Below are 22,101 nucleotides of genomic sequence, written 5' to 3' on the forward strand. Positions count from 1 at the left end.
CACTTATTCGCCTTGCCAGCAACTCCAGTTCTCAAGCACCTTCCAAGGCTTTTTTGGATCAACTATAACACAGTTCAGCAGCAAGAAATGATAAAGCTGTGACTGGCTTTTTCAGAGGAGAGAGTATTCCACTGTTGTGGACGAGGCAGGCAGTCTTCCACCCTGACTCAGACTGCAAGCATTAGCTTGTGCACGTGGATGCTGGGAGGATATTGGGGAGGGAGACATGAGGCCAGAACAAAGCTATTAATGTGGATAAGCAAAGACTAGCAGCAAAACTGAAAACAAAGCCAGACAGAACAATTCAGAACTTAAACAGTGATGAGTCAGACCTGAAATATGTGGCACTTCAGCCATGAATGCAAATCACCCATCATATTAGGGAATTCATGATTAGTTTGATAAAATAATGAAAGGAGTTGAATTTAATACCATTCTCTCTATTCCTCCACCTACATGGTAAGAAGTTCTCTGGAAGTGGGCTCTGTCCAGCTGTGGTATCCTTGATCTCTGGATCTCAACCTCAGATTAAAATTTTCTTCTGGCTTTCGGTGACTGTTGAGTCCAGGGTTCATTACCGGGGAACTGAGTGGCTGTTATTTGAATGTGGATCTAGGAGTTCACTGAGCTATACAGCGAGCTGGAGTCTGAAGGCATAAGAGAAAGGACATTGTATAYTTTGTATTTTATTTCCAGTCTTTGGTGCAAGGCGATACAGTGACAGTCTGAAGCTGAGTGGATTCTGAGATGATGCTGTGCATTTACCATAGGAAAAATACAGTGAACTCCAGCTCATGGCTCTGAAAGTCCTGGCRGTGAAGACTGACACTGAAACAGCATGAAAATGAAGAGGTGCAGAGATTGCCATGAAGTCTTCACAAAGTGAATAAATATTAGCCCTGAATGTCCCAGTCCTGCACAAAAGGAACATGAACTAACAGAAGAGGAACACCGGAGAAGAGTGACGAACTCATCAGATAAAACCCATGATCTGATAGAGAAAGAAATGTGCATATGCTTTGGCTATGTTTAGACAAGCGGATGGGAGCGTTCCCTGGAGGGACTTCAGCCCAGGTTGGGGCCCTAGTGGAGTTCATAGTGACCATTCTGGCTGAGGTGCCCAGATTTCCTTCCCTTAGAAACTGGGGGGAGGTGTTGCATTCCCAGGTCTCGTCTTAACTTCAGTTTGGATAAGGTCAACGTGTACTTTCAGACCTGGTTGCTGGAAAGTGGCTTGAACTTAGCCAGAAAGCACTACTTGGTGACTTGACTGTAAATTGAAAACATGGTAGACWGATTACCTTTGCAAAACCATGACTACAGAAAATACTTTACAGAGAAGGTACACTGGCCACAGATAGGCCTAGAAGCTTAATTTACATTACAGTAAAACAATTCAGAATCAGACATTTTAGTGTGATCCAAATTTTTTACATTCATGTTGCACTAATTATATTTCTTTTTTTTTTCATTAAAAAGTACTTTTTTTTTTTCTGTGAAGCACGCTAGTCTTTCTATCTTATATGCTTCAAAACCAATAGGCAGAATTGTTAGGCAGGTAAATTTCAGAGCCCCAGWATGTGAAGAATAAGCAGGTTTGGAGTGAAAGGATTTTAATTTTTCAGGCACAAAGAAGCATTTTTGGGAAGGATGAACTAACTAGAAGTTCCTCCTTGATGATTCTGCAACTAGATTGTACACATGAAATTTTGAAAACTTTTGATAGATCATTTGAAAAGTCTAAAAGATTTTCTAAGTCTTATGGAAGTTCTTCTTCAAATATAAATTCTGTCATAGTGAAGAAAAAAGAAAGAATATGGACGTGTGCTTTATATTACAGAATCACAGAATGGTTGAGAGATCATCYRGTCCAACCCCCCTGCTCAAGCAGGGTCAKGCAGAACACATTGCACAGCATTGCATCCAGATGGCTTTTGAATATCTCCAAGAGTGTATAAGTATGTACTGAGAAATGTAAAGAAAACTGTATAACATTATTGCGTTCTAATATCTAATCCATTTTTCCTATGGAGTTCCACTGCCAATAACTATTTGAAGTTTATTTCAGGTTAATAAATAGCAATTATAATGCCTGCGTCATATGATATGAAACATCATAATATGAACATACAATATAGCCTGTGCTTCCTCCTTACATCTGGACAGTAGTCAGTCTGTAGTCATTAAAAAGAAAAGCCTGGACTTGGAAATTAAAAAGAAATTAAATTCTTATCGTTTAATTATGAGAAAGCTAAGACTAACATGATAGTAGTTGTTGATTAAAGTATTATGCCTCTGTAAATTAGTATTTAGTGTCTGAATTTTCACTAGGCACAAAATTGCCAAAGATAGAGACTTTTTTTTTAATTCACTAAAAATGGCAATATGTTTTATCYTCAGCAGAAAGTTAATTTCTAACTTTTTTTTTTTTTTTTAGCAGCACTTTTGCAACTGGTGCACCCACTTAAATGCAACAAAATCTGAAAAAAAGTATTTTAGTAAAATAAAATCTATTTTCTTCAATATCTTCTGCAAGCAGTATCCAGGCTCCTGCGTCTTTGATTCATTTACACACAGCATTAAGACTCCAAACCAGGACTTCAGAGAGCAGCAGCAGTCTGAAAGCAGAAAAGTTCAGTAAATTTTTTTTGCTGTGCTGTTTTTCCCACATTTTTATTAGAAGCAGTTGTGTTAAAGTTCTACTCCTGGAACACATTTATCTCCTGTGGAAAATTATCATAAGTATGTGTGTGAAAATAGTATTTTTTTATGATAGTCTTCTGCAATGTCACATATACCATTATGATATCCAGTGGCAAAAGGTGGAGCAGCACATTTCTCAGGAAAAGAATAATAACACTTCATTTATGCTGTAATGTTATAGTAGATTAATATATGTTTTGTTGCCCTTCGAAGATGAAAAGCACTAAATGAATGAAAAAGTAGTGCTAGCACACAACACAGTGGTTCTCTGAAAGAGCCATATTCAGTGAACAGTAGTGGATCTGATTCAGATAAGGAAAACAATTAGTAATTATAATTTCTTGAACAGAATATTTATAGATGCCTCTTCTGTGTTGTGAGTTCCTTGTCCCATAACTAATACAGCAGTAAAGAGGGAAAGGCTGTGCATTGAGCTAATTCTGATAAACTCTCGTTCATACGGGGATAAAGGCATTTCAGTAGCATGAAAGGCTTTTGGAGAGGAGACCTCCCACAGGAATCCACAGTATTGCCTTCTAAACTTTGATATCACAACTATTTATTAGCCTGAGGCACAGGATGTCTGGTGCAAGCCATAATAAAGTCTAAGGGCTATGCAGTAAAAATCTGTTTTCCTAAATATTCTCAAAAGAATTTAATACAAAAGTCCGTCAGCCAAAAGGTTGTACCATAATAAAACTTCTTTGTAAATCTCAAATATTTCCCTTGTTCCATGGCAACATGGAATCCCCTTGATTGATTAAATAGGTTCACAGGTTAATGACCTCTAAGAGAGTTTCATTTTTCATGGCATTCCTGGGGTATTTAGTTTGCCTTATGTTCTCACTTCAGGCTTAGTTATGAGACTGAAAAGGRGAGTCAAAATGAAGAACATCTGCCTGAAGACAGCCTAGCCCAAACTCCAGGTAACTCTGAAAAAYAGACCGAAGAACATGGAGAAACCAGAGTCTAAGTAACCATGACAGATGAGTCACTCAGTTCAATAAAGAMCAAATCCGAGATCCAGACCATATCAGTTATCTATAGATTAAAACAGAATGAATAAACCTCTTTAGAATGGTACAGAAARCTTTAATGTCTGGTCAGTTTTGTGCTGGAAAAGATAGTTTTCAACTAACATTAAATATATAGGGCAAAGATCAAAACTTCTTAAATTTTCAAGAAGAAAACATGTTATTTTCTCAATCATTGGAGCATTTGGCTAACGGGGACAAAAGTACTCAGTGTTCTTGGGGGGAGGGGTTCATCATGCCCCTAAAATTTCATTAAAACTATAAACAGAGGAGCCAAAACAGGCTAAGTAAACAAAAGTAGAAACAGTTTCTTCCCTTAAAATTCAAATGCAAGTTGAAGTACATTGAGGGAATAATTTTGTTAACTTTGTACTCTGCTGTCCTGCCATTGCCTAATAACTTTTCCAAGCAGTGCTGGGCACCATTTGGAAGAAGTAGGAGGAGGATTGAATTTCTTCCCTCAAATAAAATATTGGCTTTTTGATGGAAAAAAAAAAAAAGAATGCTGAAAGTCTGAGGCCTGACCTCATCAGCTTTCAACCCCAAGTTTTTTTGGTTAAGACTGTATGTTTTTAATGTGGAAATGCTACCTTGGTGCCTTGTAGGAATTGCTATCAATTCCTTGTATCTCACTTTCTTTCCTGATTTTCAGGGCTTCGCTATTTTCACCRAAAATGCAACATCTGCCAAGGAAAGTGAACACATTTTCGGTAGTGTTTAGTAGAAACAACCTTCTACTAAAAACAAACCAAACAAATACCARAACTTTTCACAATACAATGTGATGCATGAGAAGGAAAGACTTATCTAAGTTAGCTACTTGCAAAACTGCAGTAAAAGGCAGTTAAAATTCGCCTTACTTTGATGTTACCAGCCCACATAAACTCTTATATAAAAAATGATGTTGTAAGTATCTTTYAGGATGCAGGGTCAAGCACTTGAAAGGCAGGGATCACTACATCCACATTTGCAACTGAAATCTTAATTCAACTGTCACGATAATCCTTTCTCTGTATAAATTGTAAGTGGAGATATAAGGGGCAGAATAGGATGTGATTACATAATTAAAGACTCTACTGAAATGTAATTGTAAAAGGAAACAGAATTAAGGTTGCTAGGAAATGATTTATCTGATGTTTCCTGGCTCCCAGTGTCCGACCTAAGTTCTTGAGCCTGCATTCCCCGCCAGATGGACACACGAGCTGTGGTCCCACAGCTACATGGCTGTGCTAAGGCAGTTAATATTGAAGCACTCATTTGTGTTTTTTAACTTGAGCAGGGTGTCCTGCTAGTGACTTTTCAGCATCTGGACTGAAGCTGGCCTATATCTATTTTGCTAAGAACACAAGCAGAACTTTCTTGGGAGCGGCAGCATCAGGAAAAGTAGATGAAAGCAAAGAACTTGCAAACTGTTTAATATTCTTTTTTCATATTTATTTTATATTTAATTCCTAAGCTGTTTGTTTAAAAAGATGGCTGAAACAACTTCCATTACAGGACACTAAGAATCTTCATTATGACATTTGAAGCCCAAATGGTTGTCACCATATGACAGATATTAAAACTCAAGAACTGACATTTGGACAATAGGAATCTGTTATTCTTTCTGGGAATGTAGGTCTATGTGCCAGAGCCTAGATGCCCTTGGGAAGTAGAAAGGGTAGCAAATACACTAATTCCTCTGATGAGTGAATTTGTGCTATTCTTGAGCATGAGTAGCCTCCTTTCAAGGCATGGGTGAAGGGATCTTGCTTGTTCTAGCATGTGTTTTCTATCTCACTCCTCACTTTGAGCTGGAGGTCTTCCAGCTCACTCTGTGGTTATGCTAGRAAGCATGGGGTTGTTTAGGTGCTAAATGCAGGCTGTTTGCAGGGCGAAGTACGATTTGCTTTTCATTCTTGGGCAYGAAAAATGCCCAAGTTTGTAGGATGCAGCTCAGCTCCTTTTCACCGGAAGTATTTGTGTGTTTAGTTAGTTTAGTGGGCTGTCAAAAATTTCTAAGAAGTAAAATTGAGAGAAGAAAAAAGGTGATTCTTAAAGGCTTATATCTCAGCAGAAGATGAACAAAATATAGTGAAATGCAGGCACAATTTATTTGTTCCTGCTTCCTTCATCCCCAAATATCAAAGATTTGGTTGAAACAGTGATATGATAAGAAATTCTCAGAAAAGGAGGTGCAATACTGTTCTGTGACAGAGTTGTGGGGTCACAGCCAAGCCCTATGCGGTAGTATCTCATTGCTCAAGCAATCACAGGAAGGTTACTGCAATATCTAAAATGTTATAAGCAAAAGAAGACCTTGGAAACTAAAATTATTGGTGCTAAATTCCTCTAAAGATGCTCAAGTACAACTGAGCAAAGGACTCCTTGAGTTTTCGCATGGATGCTGAGTCATTCTGATGTCAAATGCCTGGAGCCATAGGAAATGGCAGGTTTGTTATTGCCGAGTTGTAGTGGCACATACAGCGTGTAACATCAACCGGCGCATAAGGACTGGCAGGCCTCTCGTTCTCCATATGTCTCCTTGTCTCTCGCAGCTTGAGGGGACTGTGGTCTGAACTGGAGGATAATGCTAGGGATACCAGGGCAATGCTAGGAAATGCTGGGATGATGTTTGTCTCCTGGTTGTTTCTTGAGCCCCTAATTAAAACTGAATGCTAGCTTGAGGAGGAATGAATATCATACAGTATGGGTCATTAGTGATCTTTTAAATTCTTTTGGTATCTGCATCCTTTCCCCTGCTGCAATAATGGAAAATAAAAAGGCAGGCTCAGAAGCCTGTATGTCTGCAACCCATGGTGCTAGCAGCACTGCTTACTATGCGCTACTGAAGGCACCGCTGAAGAAAGGCTTCATTCCCATTACACAATACTATTTTTAGTTGTTTATACCTTTGTGTAACACTGAGTTTAAGCCAAAACCTTTCATATCCTGCCTGTTCCCTGGCTGAATTCTGTAATATTTCGACCAAGTATTTCAGCCCCTTCCATGAACAAGACTAGGAACAATGTGGAGTATTGCTCATGTTAATACTTTGAGGTCTTGTCTTTGAAATGCTCCAGCACCACCCTGCTTTGAAGCAGAGATTTTAAGTTTGGCAGGGAGCTGGCTCTCATGTCGATAATAAGCCTTCTGTCAGCCTTGTGAAAACCCTCCCAGATTTTGTTAAAGACTTATAATTATGGCAATTACTATTAATACAGATTCAGGACAGCGGTGAGAAAGTTGTTATCTTAGGCTTCTTACAGCTCCCCTAACTGACCAGATGCACATGTACACTTTCCTCGTAGAATAAGTATGCTTCAGCAGATGGCTTTGGGAGAACTAAGGAAAACTCGTCTTGTTCCAGACCACTTATAACCCTGTGCTGGCTTTCTATCACATAGATGGGCAACCAGTATAGAATACAACTGGGATGAGAAAAGAAAGAATCGTAGAAAAGGAGATTGGTGAGGAAGGGCTCATGGGGAAGAAAAAGAACAAGGCAAAGTTGCACAATGATGCCTAAGGACTTCCTGGAAAGTCATTCCCGATTGTGGGAAGGGTAAGAATCTTTAATCTGGGTGTATTAAACTTCTGTTTTCCTGACTTTGAAACTTTTAAAATGGTCATTCTGTATCCTCAGTGTGTTTCTGTCTTCTGTATAGCTCAGTACAGATTATTTATTGCCCCAGCACTGAAATAAATAACAAGTCATCAGGCAGCATGCTATCATCTTTTGCATGTAGTTCATTCTTCTTGTATCTTATTGTCAAGGAGAGATTTGTATATTTTGAATAGCGTTTTGTTTTGGTAGGCCTTCCTTCTTTTTGTGTTTACATCGGAAAAGGCAAGCCAGAGGACATTCATTTTTGCATAGTGAAGTTGCAATGATCCTCAGCTTCTGTAGTAGATATCTAAAAAATTTCTCTTTCTTGCAGGAACAAAGTTTTACATGCACTGCATGTAATTTCATTTTACCTACACTGTTTATCTGCTGGAGCTTTATATAATATTTTTGCATTGTTCCACACAAAATGCCCAACTACTACTTTAATATGAAAAGCATCAGGAAAATATATTTTTACTAATTACTGATATTTGTATAGTGGCATGTAGCACTTGGGAGAGGTGGAAGATTTGATTAGCATAGGGATGGGTTAGGATGAAGAGTTTTCTACTTAAAATTCATAGTTATAAATCCAGCACACTCAGGGAGTCATCAACAATTTTGATCAYGAGTAATGTCTTTGAAAATCGTTATCTAACTTCTAACAAATAAGTCATAAAAATTATTTTAGCAATTATTTAATAGCAACTATTACTCCAGTTGCCACTATGAGACTGACTGACACAGACACTCATTTTGCTCTGTTCCTTACCTCCTATAACCAATAAGGAGGCAATATTTACTCTCAATAGCTCTTCCAATACGCAGCTCCTTAGGTCAGCAGATCCTGGGGCAGCAGGCAGAGAGGAGTATCAGGCTTTGGCACTCCTCTGTGAATGGGAGGAGAGATTTTAATGAGAACAGATTTGTCTAGCTTTGGGAGCAGTTCTCCCTGTTGAGCAGAAATTTCTTCTCTTGCTCTCATATCTCAGAGGAAGGGAATGGTCAGACTGCTAACACTCATCACACTAATGAGGTGCTTAAGGACCTGTTCCACTCTTCATGCTAATTGTGTTTCTAGACAGGTGTAGACTGATAGCAACACAGTTATTTTCTCATTATTATAAGGTCAGATTCCTTTTCATTGTTTTTGTTATCATTTTTTACCTTGGACTCTTACCCCTTGCACCCTAACCTTATGTTCAGTCCAATCAGCCTGCTGTATGGGTCACTGGAAAAAAAAAAAAAAACCAAAAAGATCTGTCTTCTAATTTATATTGAAATAGCAGCAGAGAGGTATGGTTTTGRTGCTGCTTCTTAAAACATGTAAGCAGATATGGAGTGTAAGGAGAGACTCCTTAGTAGGAGATCCTATTCACAAGGACAGTCAGGTACTTACTGAGGATGCAAGGAGTTGCCTCTGGGGTAGTCATTATTAAAGGCAGCTAGAGGGTAGACAGGGATATTTGTGAGTGGGAGTTTTAACTTCTGTGCTGGATACTGGAAGGTGGAGCCTGCTTATGATACAAGTAACTGACCAACAGCGAGAAATTGGTAGTTGTGAACCGGTCTATAAAGGCAGTGAGGGGCATGGGTCAGAAATTCCATCTGCACAACATTTACCAATCTGTGCCAATTTTGTTGGCTTGATTAAAACATTTTATAGAGGCTCAAAATGTGCTAAATCGTGGTCTGTGGTGAACTATGGCACAGAGGTTACTGTGCTCACAGTGCTTGCTGGAGCTGCAGGCAACGATCTGGCATCTGAATTCTGTCAAAGACTCATAGCACAGAGCACAGAGGTCACGGTTCATAGCCTCCTGTGTGGCATACTATCACTAACTCCTTTTCCCCCGTTGGCCTGTCAGCCTAAGTGAAAACTAGTGTAGAAGTAAAGCCAAGAACAGCTCTTGTGCCCTGAGGTTAACTGGAAGAGCATGACTCATGTCCATATGTCTGATCTCTCGTCCCTTCCAAAATGAGCTTGGCACCTCTGAGTCACCTATTAGAAATGGTCTCTGGCCTGTGCTAAGCCAGGAAACTGTGCACAGGCATTGCTAGTTAGAACCGTTGCCTGGCATGTGGGCAGGTACTAAAAACCATGTCACGCTTGCTGGTGGAGAGAAGATTTGTAACAGTCCACTGTGGGCAAGGGAGGGCCAATAGTAAAGGACATTCCAAGCCAATGTCAGGGTATACCTTCAGTCCATTCATACGTTGGGCTCAATGTTTCCATATCATTGTCTGGAAATCTATCAGGGTATGAATCATCCTCATGGAATCTGTCAAAAGTGTAATGAAGAGAATATATTAATCTTTTTGTGAAGCCTTGGCCCAGGAGTGTTTCAATGAACAAGTATGAATGTTCCAAGGCATCAGAGGCAGCACATTTAACTTCACTCTGTCCAGTTTGCCTCCTAATATAGATAATAAGTATATATTTCAGTGGTTTGACCTCAACGGTGTTTTCTTCAAGGAGAACAGATGATAAATGACAGTTGTTGGATCTGCTGATATTACCTGATTCAAGTAAATGCAAAGTAGCAGCAAGATGATGATAAAATTCACTATATTCTCTGTTGCAGCATGTGCTGCTATACATGTTAACTACTTTAACTGATATGCTTGTTTTTTACACCCTAGTCCCTTTTCAGTCACATATACAGCAGAATAACAAAAAAGCATCTGATTCTCTCCTCATTCCTTCAGGTGTAAGCAGTTCTATCATCCAGATCAAGTATATGAGAGACAGAGGTAYATGGGAGCAAAATTGCTTTCTGGGGACACTGTGTTCCAGTCTATTGTAAACATACTCAGATTAGCATCGCACATGTAACTTTTATAAATGCCGTATATTAGGCACTTACATATTTCTATTCTCCAGTTGACTTATTAGATGCTGAAAGTCTCTTTTTATCTTCCTGTAAACACCAGGAACTCTGAAAAAGGTACTATAGATTGATCTTGTAATTCTTATGTCAAAAAGTATTTTCAGCAAGATTTTGCTGCAGTTCCTTGAAATCTTTAACACTGATATCAATGCAGTTTCCTTGAGAGCAATAGAAAGATTATACTTGGTTCCTTTGCAGTATTTTCTAACATTTTTGCTGTTATTTGAGAGGTGTTTTCTAGTAAATAGCTTAGTCATTCTTAATTCACCWCTGAAGCAGTAATATTAGCAAGAAAACAGAAAGTAAGAGTCTTTGGTAATCAGTTCTGTCTTATCTGAGACTGCAATACTATGATTTGAGTAATAACTGCATGGCTATWGCATGATGTCATCTCAAGGCATAATTAAGACTGTGTGTTTAAGGCCTTTTGTACCTTAACATGCTTGGTTTTCTTTTAAGTTTAGTCTTAATGCTGAGGAGCCCAAGTTTGTTTTGGTGCTATTCACAACATCCCYATCATATTTTTACCCACACTAAATCATAGACAGTCAATCATAATTGCATATGAATGTAACTTTTCATCTGGACATAACCAGAGTTATGTCCAGAAGAACATCATTCAACATTGCTCAGTCAAATCATTAAATTTACTAAAAATCCCTCACYGATGTCAGTTTTAGTAGGATTAGGAGGATATTTTTGACCTGCTATCTAAAGTTATATATTGAGTCCTCTGAYGATTTTCAAAAGACTTTGATGTCTATCTCCCATCTAACTCATAGACTGTTTGGGTAAACTTTCACTGTGAGTACTGATAAATGGCATGAGCTTGCACTGAGTGGAAATGTGATGTGATAGAATCACCAGCCAAAGAAGTCAGACATGTAGGTAAAAATTTCATACAGCATCTATTTACCTTTATAAATCTGACCCTAATTTCTTAGGCTGTGAAAGAGAGGTTACCTAGCCTGATTGTTTGACCTCCTAGRGTATTAAACTAGGGATAGAACAATGGAATAGAAAGCCACATCTTTTCCAAGTTACTGAAATGTTTAGACATGTCCCATCAGTACATTCCTATCCRTTTGACAGTATTTGTTTTTCTAGTCTGGTAAGACTAAACGCAGAAGGTCCAAGTGCAGTTCTCCCTGGAACCAGAAGAGCAAGTGTCATGAGTCTTGTAAGAAATTCTTTCTAAGATTTTCAACTGTGATTGCTCACTATTGGCATARAAATATTTAGGACTATAGCCAGTTGGACACTGTTGCCAAAATATGGTATTTCATCAGRGTGAAAAYATTTTGCAGAAATGRATGGATGTATGCAAAGTCTTCTTCAGAGGCAAGGAACCTTCTTAAGTTCTTGTCATTGTTTTTAGATACTACCTAGAGATGCTGGATACCCATGTCTAAGTCTATGTTTTGCCTGACACGCAGATAGTCTGAGAAGAAAAGGCTGATCTGAATTGAATCTGCAGTCTGCTGCTGCYGCTGCCACTTACTCCCTCGTTCATTCCTTTTCTACAACTGTTGTAAAAGTTTTAATTCATTTGAACACAGTGTGAAAAAACTGTGAAATCTTCACAAATGTTCCAAAACTGAATTGCCTATCTCAGTCACTGTTTTGAGAAATTTTTCAACTAGTAACTGAAGAATGCAAGAGTCCCAGCAAATTATTGTAATGCAGCTAAATAAGATGAATCAAAAATGAATTTTGACTTCTATTTTTCTGTGAACAGAAACCTGTTTAGAGATGGGRTGTGCAATGTAGGTTTAAAAATAAGCCTAGTAGAGAGCAAAGCTTTCTGGCATTGCATTGCTACTTTCCTGATAGTTATTCCTTGCAGCATTTCTTCAGCAATGGAGATTTCTTTTACAATGAAACTAAGTACTTTTGATTGTCTAACTACTTTAAGATATTCCTATTAACTGCAAATGAAGTACCTTTTGTGTGAAAATACTTCTATTCGATTTCAGAGTTRCTGTTGTACAGATCCTTTTGACATAAACCATAAATCTATGAGGATGGTGCCACCTAACGTAAGTAGAGAACATAACCACTGTTTTCTGTATATTTGCTGTTAATTTACGAGCTGAGATTGAAAGGTTCGCTATTTAGTATTCTCTTCTGATGTCCCTTCTGCATAATTGTCTGGAGGACTTTTTGACTTCAGATTTCCGTGAAATGTTTGAAAATGCCTCATTCCTTCAGGATTCACATGTGTGCTGGTCTTTTTTCATAGGTATATTTTGAACTATTTCAAAGTTTTAAAACATAAAATACAGAAAATGTTTTGAGTCAAAATATCTTAGATTTATCTGCATGCAGCTCTACTAGCTTCAGTGGGAATCACCAATGATCTGAGAGCCTTTACAAATGCTGCTGGAGTAAAGATAGCAGAATTTAGTAGATGCACTGAAGAGATACGGAAAATAACTCACAGGAGGCCTCATGGAGTATGACCTCTCTGGTGTTCTCCTTATCTGCTTTCTTTCTGCTTTCCCTGATGGAAGTCTGCCCTGACCAGGCCTAGTCACTAGTGTACACCTCTGAGCTGACTTAGTGCTGCTACCATTTGCACCTATGGAATCTACTAAGACTAGAGTATGTATTGCGCTTTCTGCCCCGGTGTAACTTCAGGTACTCAGTCTCAGCTCTGGCCAAGCACAGTCAGAAATGTGTTTTAAAGAATCATTTCCACAAGAGAAAAATGGATTTTAAAGTTGTATAAAGACAAGAAGAGATTGTATACTTACCTTGAAGAAAAACACTAGTGAGACTTACTTCCAGATGCTCTATTTCTTAAGTCATTTTTGGATGATTAGTATAGGAACTATGGTTCTGATTTAAACTGAACTGTTTGCTACAGCACTTCACAAGATGTAGTGCMTGTGTTATTCGGTTGGTATAAATAGGTCACATATTCACCTTTTCCAGTGTAATCAAACAAGTTCAATCAAACATAGTAATTGGGATGAAGCTGAATGTCTATGTCACTTAGAGTGTTTTTTGGAACTTGTTTCTAAAATTACTGTAAATTTTCCAGATTAAAAACAATGCCAATCACAGCTATGAATAAAAAAAGATAAACATTATGACTATAGATGAATATTTTAATTAACTAGAAAACTACATCTTCTTTTCACAGATCCCCTAGCTCTTTCTTTCCTCAGGCTCATGTGTGATGAATTTACAGAGCTGAATAATACTCTAGTCACAGAACTTTCGATAAAGCTGTTGAAAACATACAGTTAATTCCCTGAGCTCAACCTTGAAAATGTAAAGGTTTCTGTCTATCCCTGTATCTAAGAACATAAGCAATTTTACCAACACAGGAGCAAACWTTGCTTCATGTGGTAAAAATCCTCTTTATATGAGTAGAATTATATTAAATGTTCAGTATTGCTTATTAAGTTCTTTAGGTCTTTTGAGAGTCTCTCTCTCTCTATAAAGAAACATGAAGGAAGATATAAAAGCGCAATATTTGGATCCCAGGGGACAGGATTTCTGTGAACCAAAAATTCAATCATTATACAACTAGCAGATAAAAGGGGTGCAGTATCACCTATAAGTCACTAGATGAAAAAAGGGCTTAAGACAGCTACAGCCCTTTTATTTTATCCTTCGTTAACCCTACTAATATGCATTGTAAGATGGTTTATAATTTACCTTCCATATCTAACCTTTATAAAGCTAATACAGTTCTCTTTTGGCTGAAACTAACCATGGGATGCTCTGAGGACCACCCAGTCCTGGTTGCTGGGTATGCTCCTGGTAGTGCCCTAACTTCATGTTAGGACCAGAAGTAGGTGTATGTCATCTCCCATTTGACCTTGTTTCATTTGGAAGAAAACTCAGTTGTGGGGGTAGCAAAGGAACTAATGTAATAGTGCAGTAAGTGGTCAGGTCTGCATTGCATGGCATTGCATAGGCCAGAGTGCAGATCAGAGTGGACTAAAGTGTGTGGACTGAGCCATTGAAATCAATGAAGCAAATCCATTAATATAAGTGGCAACTCTGCACACAACTGCGTCTGAACTGTAACACCATAAAATAAAGTCATAAGTGATTTCACATACAACACACAAACCTCAGTTTCCTAATCAAGGCTGGTTTAGATAGTACATGGTCTTACAAAAGAAGCAAAACACAAAACAAACCCTGCCTCCAACCAGCCAAACTCTCAAGGAAACCTTTTCCTTATTGTGTTGGCTTGCTTTCAAGGCTTCCTTGAAAATGTGAGATAGAAATATATATTTTAAACGGATACTGAAATTCTCAAAATGCCTTGCCTAAAGGCATTGGGCCACTAAGAAAATGCAAAAGTTATTGTGACACTTGTCATAATATTCCTCAATGTTGATAAGTTTCTACACACTGGGAGATTCCTATGGGATTTCAAGAAAACATGACAATCGCTTAATACCATTGATTCGCTATAAGCAAATCAGAATCATATTCAGATTTCAGTTATCCGTGSAGAAAAATGTAGATTTCAGAGGTTGATTTTGGTTCAAGTCATATGAGTAGGCTTACATTTTTACAGCTGTGATCAGTTTCCCCCTGTATTCTTATGATTGGTTTAAATTTCCTGTTCCTAGTCAGGAAAGCATTTGTAGCATATACGTCCAARTGAGGCTAAACACAGAGTGACTTTTGTCCTTCCTTTATTGCTTGCAGACCTGTGTTTATGGAGTTAGAATAGAAATGCCCTTGATCATTTTGTATAATGTAACCATTAAATACCCTGAGCCGTTTGGCTTGGGGTGTAGTTGTTAGCGTCATCATAAGTACATGAAATCCTGTAGATATCATGGGTTCCACTGGTGCAGCTGAAGTCACAGTGTAACTCTCTTGGATTGAAAGAGGGATGGACCACAGGGAAGGGACCATCTATGCTAATAGAATTCAAAACCTGCTTGGCATAAAGGCTAGGCAGAAAAGAATTTCAATATAAAATGTTTTATTTTATTTGAGGTAAAGATTAAACTCAGGCACCGCTTCTATCTAGAGGAGTCCCTCACCAATGATAAACAAAATTATGCTTATACATCTCTTTATCTGACACAATGAATTTGTAATCAGTTCACATCAAGTAGAACAATTTTAACAAGAAAGAGTAAGTATCTTTGTCATCCATTCCTTTTGCAACAGCAGTTGTTGGTCTGACTGTCGGGAGAATTAGCACGAAAGGGAAAACTGAATGTTTAAATCCGTTCGGGCACAAGTTGAGTTGAAACCATTTCTACAGTATCATGGATGATTACGTTTTTAAACAAATGAAAAATATGTCCTTCTTTCTGACTGAACAGCAAAAAAATACCTACACGGGGAAAAGGAATAAATGTGAATAGAACAGGTAGACCAGAGAGTTCTTTGTATACAAATAGTGTAAAAGAGAATTTATTTTCAAAGTGGACACATTTACTGAGGAGATAGAAATAAAGAAGGCTAGTGTTAGAGTGCAGTAGCACAGATGCATCAAAAGCATCTAGCTAATCAGGCTGATAAAGCTGGGGTCAAAATTTAATCACAAAACCCAGAAAGGTTTAAAGTAAGTTTAATCAACGAGTGCAGAATTCCTTTTTTTCTATTAAATGCTAAAAATTGTTCTAGAGATAATCTTAGAGGTAATTTCCCCTATGTTTATATTAAGATTCCAGATGTGACCTGAGAAAGACCCTAAAGTTAACAGGCACTAAAGAATTTTTTACAAGCAAGCGCATGCACGATGTGGGCAAATATGTATGTTTTGTTTGAATTCTTTGATTTTTGTGAATTAATAAGTACAAATTAAAATAGCAGAATCGATTGATTTCTGCTTATTGATCTTGAACATGTACTCTTTGGACAGACAACTAGAAAATTCATAACGGAAGAGCAACTGGCAAGTATATTGTTAATACTCTCAGAGTAGGTACTAAGCTTTCTATTTTTTCTGTGGAATACATCATTACTTTCAGAAATTTGTATGATTATGTACTATGAAACAATCACTACTCTCTCATCAAAAATACTTGACAAGTCACCTACCAAGCAAGCTGAAACAGTTGTGTGCTGCAAGGAGGTTGTAACAGTCTGCTCCTCCTGTACTTGAAGGATCTTTCTACTTCTACCACTACACTGCCATGGAGCATCTCTTACTGTAGTGTTAAAGCATTTCAGCGGTGGCTTGAAGTCTGCTGTTTATTTTGACCTAGAAGAACTTGGAAGCTATGTCTTTGGCACTTATTGAACCCATCCAAATTCCCTTCCTAAGTCTAAGTTAATATCATCTTACTCCTTTCTCTGGAGCGGGTAGGGCTATGTGTCTAGGTTACCATGGGAGAACTTAAATGAATGAGGCTTGATAGGTGCCTTATTGTGAAAATYTGGATGGCATAGAAGAGGTGTGAACAAAGGCAAGAGGCACAGGAGSTTGGAGGCAGTTGAAGCATAATGAATTTATCCCGTCCTTCAGATAAAATGGCTTTGAGAGGCAAAAAGTGAAATGGCTCCTGAAGAYTGAGTGAGGAAAAGAAAGAAGCTGCAGGAGGAAAATGTGCTRGGCAATGAGTCAAGACGTGTTGCACTGGACACGGTCCAGTTGACAGCCACTAGCAAGGGTCTAACCTTCCTCCAGCATGGGTTCGTGGGCATCCCAAATTAGCAGAATTCTGGAATGAGTTAGCAGGACTTTTATGGAGAATGCAATGATCTGTAGTTACAGCATCTCAGCTTGTCACACTTGTGTTCATGAGTCAAGTGAGATCTGTTACATCTGCCAGGAATTTGGATGGTAGCTCAATGAGAAAAATCTCAGCTGCTGCAGAAGATGGTGTTGATGCTTCTGTTGATGCTTCTGTTGATGCTTCTTCCTGTTTATCTCAGAGAATGAGTCATAGCTAGACAGCATTATACAGATAACTGTAAAACTGGAATATAGCTGCTAAGATGTGTGTGGTGTTTTTGCAGGATTAGAAATTCAAGCATTATTATCCTGATTTAATTTAATCATCAGATTGCTAGTTATAGTCTGTAGGGGCTAGTGCAACCATAATATTCACTGAGAGGAGTGCCTCATACTTTGCTTGCTGCTCTCCCTCCCCAGACCCCGTCGCAGGATGCAGTCATACCTCAGCACCGCGCCGTGTGACAAGCTGTGCATGGGCTCGTGCTGTGAGGCAGGTGGCCTTCTAGTGTGGGGTTGTGCTGGAAGAGGCATGGGAAATCAAAGACACAAATTTCCAGCTGCTGCATGGCTCTGCGACTGCTCAGCCTCTGTAAGATCTGCCCTATGGTGGCATGCAACTGCCAGAGGAGAGTATGCTGCCACAGTGGGGGTGAARGAGAAAGAAGAAGGTCTATCGAGGCAGGGCTTGTAGAACATGAATTCTTGTCCTAGCCATGGTTTCCTTTTGCTTCCAAGCTAATATTCGTCATCCCCTGTCTGAAACCTCTAACAGTAGTCAGTGATTTGTTTTCTACATTCTGCCTCAGTGACAGCTGTATGCAGGAGTGGGTGAAATAAAATGCCATGTAAGTACAAGCTGGCCTACAAGGAACGACTTTTGGCCCAAAGCGCTGTTTAATATATGAACAGCCTGACATCTAGACTGGAAAAGAAATTCTATTTTTAGCAGAGAAAGAGAGCAAAAATAAAGCAACAGATAGAAGAAACAGAATTATTTCCAGTTACTTAATAAGGAAGAGGAAGCAATGAAAGGACGAAAAAATATTTGATTCCTTTCTATTAGCAATGATATGAACTCATAAAGGCTTGGCTGTAAAAGTACCACTTCAACTCACAGAATGACAGACTATTCACAATCTCCTAATCAGTGATTCTTTATTACTGGAAAAGTAATTTTAAAATTTCATTCTAGAAAATAAGTCAACAGTGATTTCAGGAATAAAATGAATAAARGGTCCCTATATTTTGTTTGCACATTTTATATGTGAAAGAACAGGAACGGGGAAAGACATAAAAGTGTCTGGCATTTCACTTTAATGCTTAAAGGATGGGGAATATACATCGAAGCACCATTTTCAAGTACAAATAGTGTTATAGTTTCCAAAAATCAACAGTTCTGACATTTCAACTTATTACCTGTTGGTAATGTTTCTTATAGATGGCATTGACAAAAAAAGTACCGTAACTTCATTAAATACACCTGAGGCCAATTGCTCAGTCCTCTCCTTGTCTGGGAGTACCGTTTATGCCTACCTTTTGGCACCTGCAAACACTGGCGTGAGCAGCTCTTCGCAGCAGCGTGCCTAGCGCCTTAACCAGTGTACAGATCAAGAAAGAGGAACTGCRCTACTAATGCAGAGAGAGTGGATAGTTGCAATCACATTTAGTGAAGGCATGCGTGTGAGAGTGCTAGAAGAGAAACCATACGAAAAAACCCTAAGAGAGGGCTTAGCAGAAAGATAGCTAAAGCAACTGAATGAGGATCGGTACAAATGGCAGGCTCTAATCATTTTTCTGTTTCGATATTTTACTAGGTGGCAATATAAACTGGAACTTAACTGGCTGAAGTCTTCTGCAAGTCTTGATGCTGAAAAATATCTTATGTCGATTATGAAGAATGGATGAAGAAAAATACACTTTTTGCATGACAATATATAGTACTATTTTATAACGATGGCAAGCTACAGGGTTAGGGCTAAAACCAGAAATACATTCTGTTGGTGAAATAACATATTAGGTTAGATTTTCCTAAAGAAATTTTGACATTCAGATTTCTCCTTTGGCTTTGTAATGCCAGCCTTTAGGTATTTGACAGAATTTTGTAGATTTATGGTGGTGAGGAAGAGACTTAGTGAATATCTCTTTTTGCTGTATTTAATTGCCAGCCTCGGAAATAGGGAGCTCAGAAGTCTTTATACTAAAAGCTCATGAGATAGGTCTGTGCAAAATCCATCTTAGCTTGTATATCTGTACAGTGTACTTTAGTGTAGATGTTATTTACCACTACCTAGTTGCCAACAGTTTGGAAATCTCTGCATGCTATAGTAATACTGTCAGGCTTTAAAAGGGCTTTTTTTTTTTTTTAATCTGAAAGTGGAAGAAACCATTTTCCATTTGACCATTTCCTCTGTTAATCTTTAGTTACCTGCTTTAGCTTTCCCTAAGGAGAGGACTACTTTAAAGCTGATTGGGATGGATAGGCATATTTGGCAGCCAGGATTAGAAATGGGCATGGCTGCTTCCCATACAATACAGATCGTAAAAAGAAACAGTAAAATTAGTCTGAGAATTTTTCCAGGCCCATGAGCAGGACAAAGGATGTAATCCTCCCTTCTTTCAACCTGAGAAGCCATAGGCACTATTTGAGACCTAKCTCAGATAAGAAATCTATATTCTGGTAGGTCTTCTTTGAAAAATTTAGGCACTTTAGGAGACCCTCCAAAATTAAAAACTGAAGGTAATCTTCACTGGTTGGAGAAAACAAAGTTTCCTGGTGGATACCTGAGGCTCRATTCTTTCCTATTTAAACCAATTTTAAATGAAACTATCAGAATTTCCTCTTCTRGAAAACCAGTTTGAATGGGTAGAGATTACAAACTGTGGTAATTTTTATCTCGTTTATAAAACRTGCAAAAAAATTGACATCATTATCTGGAATCAGCAATAGTTCTAAACCATAATGATGGGAAGTTATATGCATAAAAGTTATTGGCAGCTAGCTAGCAGAGAAATCCCCTGAATCTGTAGTTATTTTCTGCAATAGTTGTCATCAGAGAAGCTGTATGTCTTTTTTTAGCTACYGAAGAGCTACTAATGGGCTAATGAGCAGTTTCTACTTTCTCATTACCACTTATTCATCACAGACTGTGCATACAAAATATCTGTAGTTAAGCATTAAGTGTYTGCTTCTGTGATGGTTGGTATGTGTTATATTTATTCTCTGAAGTGTCTACATTTTTAGATTAATGTTTGATAAACTGCAACTGAAGCTCAGCATATTTAAATTAAAGAATTATGCAAACATATGATATCACTAGTACATTCTAAAAAGAAAGCATTTTACGTAAATCTTTGCTTCTCCTCTAGAAAACACCCTTTATAGGCAAGTCTTTTGAAGCTCYCTTTCCAGTGATACTACAAAGAACACATATCTATAAAAATATTAGGCTACCTGGTACACACCCTTGAGGAACTAATAATAATGTTAAGTGTTCCAGCTTATCCTGTAAGCTAGAATCCATTCAAACTTATCTAGTTTATCTAGAATCTTGTAACTAGAAAACTGGAAAGCTAGAAAACTGGAAAGCTAGAAAACCATTTTTTAGCACAGTGTCATGTTGTTAATGTTAAGATTGAAACCATCTCAAGGTTTCTTAGCAAGGAAGATAAAACTGAATTTTGCTACCCTGACCTAAAGGTGTTGAAGCTTGACAAGGCTGCTTCCATAATCCAAAGAAGTGAAAAAAGGGGAGGGGAGGAAGATGGGAGAGGCAGCTGGAAGACAGGAAGAGCTTTAGGGGCTGTTCTGCCAAGCTCCTCCATCCACGAGGAATCCATGGCAGTGTCACAGGAATGGTAAGGATGTTTCTCATATCTGCTTCTAACAGTAGTCATTATTTCAGACTGTTTGACTCTCTCTTTGGTGGCCAAAGCAGCTGCTACACTGGGTTTCCAGGGATCTGGAATTCACCACTAGGAGACCCTGAAACATGATCTTCTACCTGTCTTCATTTTCTAGACTTACTAACTTCACATCTCATGTAGCAATGGCCATTCACTCTAGGCACAGTCAACTACAATTGGCTATACCAGATTTCTCTAAAGTTATCAACTTTTCTGTCCTTCACAATATTCCTACTTTTAAGAGAAAATCCTTTCAAGCAGAATACAATGATATATATATATATAAAGTAAACATAATCTTGTTCATATTATCATCCCTTCTCTCTGCCAAAWACTAAACAAAATACTTCTCCCTCTCAGGATACCCTCCTCTCTAGAACTTTTCTAGAGGAAGGACTGTGGGGAGGTTTGTTTTTACAAAGCAATACAAGCAAGTCTATGAGAACGTAAATTTTGAAAAAAGCTTAGTGAGAGAAAATTTCTTCCTGAAGCCATGTAAAGATGCCGGTTTCTTTACAAACACATGGATATTCCTTGTGTAGAAAAGGTACAATTTGTCTAGTTTATTTTCATTGTGAAAGGTGGGAGATGGGGTGGGAAGTTAYTGAATAAACTATACTCTGTGCTGTATTCTGTGTGTCATAGTGGATGAGATATGGGCTTCCATCAGTTTCTGGATCAGATTCTCAGCTTTTATRGTCAGTATAGTTCTACTGAAACCAGCATCATTTCATAAACATAAAGAATACTTTCATTCTCCTATTTCACTCTATCCAGAAAACAAAATGAAACAACACAATATTTTTAGGAGAGTCTAATGTGCACTTGAGATGGGAACAGTTAATCCTTCTAGTACTAGTGAAAACATTATTCATGAGTAATGGTGTTTGCAAGACTGATGCCTCAAACAGCACTCTCTTTAAGGCACAGGTTGTCCCARCCTTGTCTTCATGTGACAGACTTCTGGCAGAACATAGTAGAATCGAATGGAAAGTATGATAGAGATGCTTCATACTTGCAAACATGTAATGAAAATTAATAAAAATATGAATGAATGAATCAGGTGTAGAATCATAGAATAATTTAGTTGAATGGGGTTTCTGGAGGCCATCAGCTTTGCTTCACCACTTTAATCATGATCAACTTCAAGGTTATACACCATTGCTCAGGGCCTTGGTCAGTCAAATCTTGAATTTCTCCACGGATGGTAATTCCATACTCTCTCTGGGCCACTTATTCCAGTGTTTGACCACCCTTGTCATGAAGAATTTTTTCTCACTCTGGAGAATAATATTTTTAATCTAAGGA

At 38.2% G+C, this 22,101-nt stretch overlaps 1 protein-coding gene across 6 annotated transcripts in view; it reads left to right on the forward strand.

Moving 5' to 3' along the window:
* Positions 1-22,101, forward strand: part of LGSN (lengsin, lens protein with glutamine synthetase domain) — an 85,249-nt gene that overhangs the window by 44,169 nt on the left and 18,979 nt on the right. For 5 of the 6 annotated variants that reach the window (XM_085324868.1, XM_085324870.1, XM_085324869.1 and 2 more), the window contains 3 exons: positions 12,194-12,256; positions 18,705-18,827; positions 20,597-20,745. In XM_085324868.1, coding sequence (XP_085180994.1) covers positions 20,743-20,745 — 3 coding nt within the window. In that variant the 5' untranslated portion in view covers positions 12,194-12,256; positions 18,705-18,827; positions 20,597-20,742. Of the gene's footprint in view, positions 1-12,193; positions 12,257-18,704; positions 18,828-20,580; positions 20,746-22,101 lie in introns of those variants that run through there. The other variant, XM_085324873.1, reaches the window with a different exon arrangement.

This window comes from Rhea americana, unplaced genomic scaffold, assembly GCF_003343005.1.
Source record: "Rhea americana isolate MKP2758 unplaced genomic scaffold, rheAme1 scaffold_94, whole genome shotgun sequence".
Classification (NCBI taxonomy): Eukaryota; Metazoa; Chordata; class Aves; order Rheiformes; family Rheidae; genus Rhea; species Rhea americana.